The sequence below is a fragment of the Motacilla alba genome, chromosome 1 (assembly GCF_015832195.1).
Source record: "Motacilla alba alba isolate MOTALB_02 chromosome 1, Motacilla_alba_V1.0_pri, whole genome shotgun sequence".
Lineage (NCBI taxonomy): Eukaryota > Metazoa > Chordata > Aves > Passeriformes > Motacillidae > Motacilla > Motacilla alba.
In genome coordinates this window covers 107,093,356-107,098,741 of record NC_052016.1, presented here as the reverse complement: position 1 = coordinate 107,098,741, position 5,386 = coordinate 107,093,356, and the positions used below count along the sequence as shown (strand labels likewise).

Sequence of the window (5,386 nt, the reverse complement as noted above, 5' to 3'; positions counted from 1 at the left end):
GGTTCTTTTGGAGCACAAATTGCTAATTTTTAGGATTACAATCTTTGTTGTCTCTTAATTGTCTGTAAAAGCCGAAATTAACTGCAAGTCTACGATGAGCGAAAGGAAAACTAAATCTTAGATCTTGATAGTTCATGTAATCAAATCCTATTTTGTGAATTGTCTAGGTTCTAAAATGCCCCAGTTTTATAAACTGAGTTTTCCATAGTGTGAAAAAAAAAAAGTTTATTTTGTTTTTTCTCTTGATTTTGGGTATCAAACCATGTTACTCTGTAACTTCAGCGTGTGTTAAGCATGAAACTTTGCACAGGGAGACCCATTTCCAAGGACTGTCAAACGAAATCTGAAACTACTAACAACTGAAAGCTTTGAAAACATTGGGAAAATACTCCATGATGATAGAAAGAATGATGTTCTCTAAGAGGAGAACTACCAACTGACTATTGTCCATGTCAAGCTAAAAACCCTTACAGTCACTTTGTGTGGACTTGCATCCCTTGGTACCATGGTACCACTGACATGCCAGTATCGTGTCCATGGGATTACGTCAGGCATTTTGTTTGAGAAGCCATTGTCACCTATTTCACATTTGTCTGGCAGGTACCACCACAACTTCTGTTTCACCACAGACTGTGGGTCACCACCATATTCACCCCTCCCATATGAAGTATCTGCAGACTAGCAAGAAAGCAAAACCCTCAGGAGATGCAGCTATTTTTAAAAGACTAAACATTCAAGACTATGTTATTTCCTCATATTTATTTTTAACTGTATTTTTCTAAAATATATTAAAATAGAAAAGATGTTCATCTGATTCATACAAAGAAAATACCAATAATAAAATAAGTAATAAAATACTGAAAATATATGAAAGCACCAAAACATTAAAATATTCATATTGGCAAAGACTCTAAGAATATATTTCTGGCAATTTTACAGTAAAGTGCTATTCAATCCACCCAAATTAAGGAATTGGCATTTTAATAGCATGGTTATTGTTATCTTAAGGTTACAAATTACTTTATTACTTTTCTCACTAAGACAACGACCCATTTCGTTGTAAGCAAAGCATTTGAGTTGCATGCACATAAAAAAGAACCCAAGTAACAGCTTCATTATAAGCAGTTAACAATATTAATTGTCAAATCATTAGGAATACAAAATACTGAGAAACAAAATAGGCAGAAATGAGATTAGTGAAAATTAGGAAAAAGCAGATGCAGTAAACCATTGTATACATTAAGAGAGGACAGAAGACTCTGCACCAAACATTTATGCAGCCTTGCTTTGTACATGGCATTTTTTTAGTAATCATATTGCTGGCTTTATTAGTTAATCTGTTTATTATTTTAAACTGCCCTTTTCTATTTTCTAGAAATGATCCTACATCACCAACATACTGTAAGCAAAAAGACAGAAGCAGAGTATGACCTTTATTTTTCCTTGACAATCACTTCTTATCTATTGAAGTCAGCAGACAAAACCAAGAAATCTGTTACAAAGCCAATCTGTAGCAAAAAATTAATTCAAGTAACATAATTCTTTTAAATCTCCTAAAGAGTGAAAATTTTAAAAGTATGAAAGATACCATCAGTCTTCTTTTAAGTTGTCATCATTTTAATATACATATTTACAGCAATGAGTACAAAGAATCCTTGTTAGCAAAGTTCTTCCTAGCTTCATGCACCATTTCCACAACAATTTCTGTGAAATGGCAGATACAATACTTTTACGTTGCCTTCAAGTGTATTTAATCTTCCTGATTTGCTTTTTTTTCATAATTTCATATGGAATTTAACCATATTGCACAGCTCAGAATAAGTTTTTACACTGACTATTTAATAGCCTTTTTATGAACCAATAATAGGCCATCACAGTAAAAAGTCAGCTCCCACACTCCTTCTGTAATTTGAATACATGTTGCTTTGCAAAAAAGAAAAGAGAATAGGAATAGTGTCTTGACTTGTGCGTATGTTACTTGGTAAGTAATGTTTACAATAACTTTTCATTTAGAAGAAGCACAAAAATAAGGAATTCAACCAATGACAGCAATGAGTCTGAATTATCAAAATAATTACTAATAACAAATATCTTCCTTTATGTGTAAGTACATACACTGATTATTAAAAAAAAATCCACCTGTACTACATAAATTTCTGTAAATTTTCCTGGATGAACAGATTAACCTTGGAATACACTAAGCTGACTGCTTACATCTTCTATGGGACTGATTCAGAATGTAAGAATGAATATGATGAAAAGAAATGAAATATTGTATTTAAAGTAGTCAAATAGAGGAAAAAAAAGCACAACAGTCTTAAATAATGTTGTATTTGGTTTCCTCCTTCCAGTTCAGTCGTTTTTATTGAGTTGTACAGTGGAAACAGGTCCTAGCTTTAACATCTTCATCATGCCCTATTGTAAGTGTCAACTTAGACAATAATTTCAGTACTTTTGTTTGCTGGTCATTCATTTCTTCTATCTTTTTCTTTTTCCCAGTAAACTGTTCCTTGCTCATTGCTGTAGGCTCACAAACCTCATTTTGGCAGTTCCAGAATCCAAGAGCAGCACTGCAATCTTTTTGACTCCAACAAGCCATGATAGGCAGCAGCACATCCAGGGCACAGCAATTCTTTTTAGCTTCTCTGGGCATACGCCAGGTAGAAGCAGAAGGCAGCAACAGTAACTGATAGCAGTGATAAAACAACTGACAGCTGCTGGAACCAGAGGCAGCGATTCATCTGCTCCTCAAGTCTTTTATTAATCTGCAGTAAATGAGTTAGCTGAAAATAGAACAGTTTCATTAAGTCAGAATTACTGCACTTGAAAGCACCTGGCAATTTTGAGTTATTCTGGCAATAAGGAAGAAAAGAGAAAAGAGAAAAGAGAAAAGAGAAAAGAGAAAAGAGAAAAGAGAAAAGAGAAAAGAGAAAAGAGAAAAGAGAAGAGAAGAGAAGAGAAGAGAAGAGAAGAGAAGAGAAGAGAAGAGAAGAGAAGAGAAGAGAAGAGAAGAGAAGAGAGAGGAGAGGAAAGGAAAGGAAAGGAAAGGAAAGGAAAGGAAAGGAAAGGAAAGGAAAGGAAAGGAAAGGAAAGGAAAGGAAAGGAAAGGAAAGGAAAGGAAAGGAAAGGAAAGGAAAGGAAAGGAAAGGAAAGGAAAGGAAAGGAAAGGGAAAAAAGAAGAGAAAAGAAGAGAAAAGAAAGGAAGAGAAAAGAAGAGAAGAGAAGAGAAAGAGAAAAGAAAAGAAAAGAAAAGAAAAGAAAAGAAAAGAAAAGAAAAGAAAAGAAAAGAAAAGAAAAGAAAAGAAAAGAAAAGAAAAGAAAAGTGAGAAAAGGAAAGGAAAGGAAAGGAAAGGAAAGGAAAGGAAAGGAAAGGAAAGGAAAGGAAAGGAAAGGAAAGGAAAGGAAAGGAAAGGAAAGGAAAGGAAAGGAAAGGAAAGGAAAGGAAAGAAAGGAAAGGAAAAGAAAAGTAAAGAAAAGAGAAGAAAAGAGAAGAGAAGAGAAGAACAGAAAAGAAAAGAAGAGAAAAGAAAAGAAAAGAAAAAGAAAAAGAAAAAAGAAAAGAAAAAAGAAAAGAAAAGATAAGAAAAGAAAAAAGAAAAGATAAGAAAAGAGAAAAAAAATAGAAAAGAAAAGAAACGAAAAGAAAAAGAAAAGAAAAGAAAAGAAAAGAAAAGAAAAGAAGAAGGAAAAGAAAAGAAAAGAAAAGAAAAGAAAAGAAAAGAAAAGAAAAGAAAAGAAAAGAAAAGAAAAGAAAAGAAAAGAAAAGGAAGGAAAAGAAAAGAAAAGAAAAGAAAAAAAGAAAAAAAAAAAGAAAAGAGAAAAAGAAAAGAAAAGAAGAGAAAAGAAGAGAAAAGAAGAGAAAAGAGAAGAAAAGAAAAGAAAAGAAAAGAAAAAAGAAAAGAAAAGAGAAAAGAAGAGAGAAAAGAAAAGAAAAGAAAAGAGAAAAAGAAAAGAAAAGAAAAGAAAAAGAAAAAAGAAAAGAAAAGAAAAGAAAAGAAAAGAAAAGAAAAGAAAAGAAAAGAAAAGAAAAGAAAAGAAAAGAAAAGAAAAAAGAAAAGAAAAGAAAAGAGAAATGAGAAAAGGAAAGGAAAGTGAAAAGAAAAGAAATAAAAGAAAAGAAAAGAAAAGAGAAAAAGAAAAGAAAAGAAAAGAAAAGAAAAGAAAAGAAAAGAAAAGAAAAGAAAAGAAAAGAAAAGAAAAGAGAAAAAGAACAGAAAAAAGAAAAGAAGAAAGAAAAGAAAGAAAAGAAAAGAAAAAAGAAAAGAAAAGATAAGAAAAGAGAAAAAAATAGAAATGAAAAGAAAAGAAAAGAAAAGATAAAGAAGAGAAAAGAAAAGAAAAGAGAAGAGAAGAGAAGAAGAGAAAAGAACAGAAAAGAACAGAAAAGAAAAGAAAAGAAAAGAAAAGAAAAGAAAAGAAAAGAAAAGAAAAGAAAAGAAAAGAAAAAAGAAAAGATAAGAAAAGAGAAAAAAAATAGAAAAGAAAAGAAAAGAAAAGAAAAGAAAAGAAAAGATAAAGAAGAGAAAAGAAAAGAAGAGAAAAGAAAAGAAAAGAAAAGAAAAGAAAAGAGAAAAAGAAAAGAAGAGAAAAGAAAAGAAAAGAAGAGAAAAGAAAAGAAAAGAAAAGAAAAGAAAAGAAAAGAAAAGAAAAGAAAAGAAAAGAAAAGAAAAAAATAAAAAAAAAAGAAAAGAGAAAAAGAAAAGAAAAGAAGAGAAAAGAAGAGAAAAGAAGAGAAAAGAAAAGAAAAGAAAAGAAAAGAAAAGAAAAGAAAAGAAAAGAAGAGAAAAAGAAAAAAGAAAAGAAAAAAGAAAAGAAAAGATAAGAAAAGAAAAAAGAAAAGATAAGAAAAGAGAAAAAAAAGAAAAGAAAAGAAAAGAAAAGAAAAGAAAAGAAAAGAAAAGAAAAGAAAAGAAAAGAAAAGAAAAGAAAAGAAAAGAAAAGAAAAGAAAAGAAAAGAAAAGAAAAGAAAAGAGAAAAAGAACAGAAAAAAGAAAAGAAGAAAGAAAAGAAAGAAAAGAAAAGAAAAAAGAAAAGAAAAGATAAGAAAAGAGAAAAAAATAGAAATGAAAAGAAAAGATAAAGAAGAGAAAAGAAAAGAAAAGAGAAGAGAAGAGAAGAAGAGAAAAGAACAGAAAAGAACAGAAAAGAAAAGAAAAGAAAAGAAAAGAAAAGAAAAGAAAAGAGAAAAGAAAAGAAAAGAAAAGAAAAGAAAAGAAAAGAAAAGAAAAGAAAAGAAAAGAAAAGAAAAGAAAAGAAAAGAAAAGAAAAAAGAAAAGAAAAAAGAAAAGAGAAAAAAAATAGAAAAGAAAAGAAAAAAAAAGAAAAGAAAAGATAAAGAAGAGAAAAGAAAAGAAAAGAAAAGAGAAAAAGAAAAGAAGATAAAAGA

The 5,386-nt window shown here is 29.6% G+C and overlaps 1 protein-coding gene across 2 annotated transcripts in view; it reads right to left on the bottom strand.

Annotated features, from left to right (window-relative positions):
- Positions 1-745: 745 nt before the first annotated feature.
- Positions 746-5,386, bottom strand: part of MOSPD2 (motile sperm domain containing 2) — a 37,698-nt gene continuing 33,057 nt past the window's right edge. For both annotated transcript variants that reach the window (XM_038144713.1, XM_038144724.1), the window contains exon 15: positions 746-2,783. In XM_038144713.1, the coding sequence (XP_038000641.1) occupies positions 2,637-2,783 (147 nt within the window). In that variant the 3' untranslated portion in view covers positions 746-2,636. The remainder of the gene's footprint in view (positions 2,784-5,386) is intronic.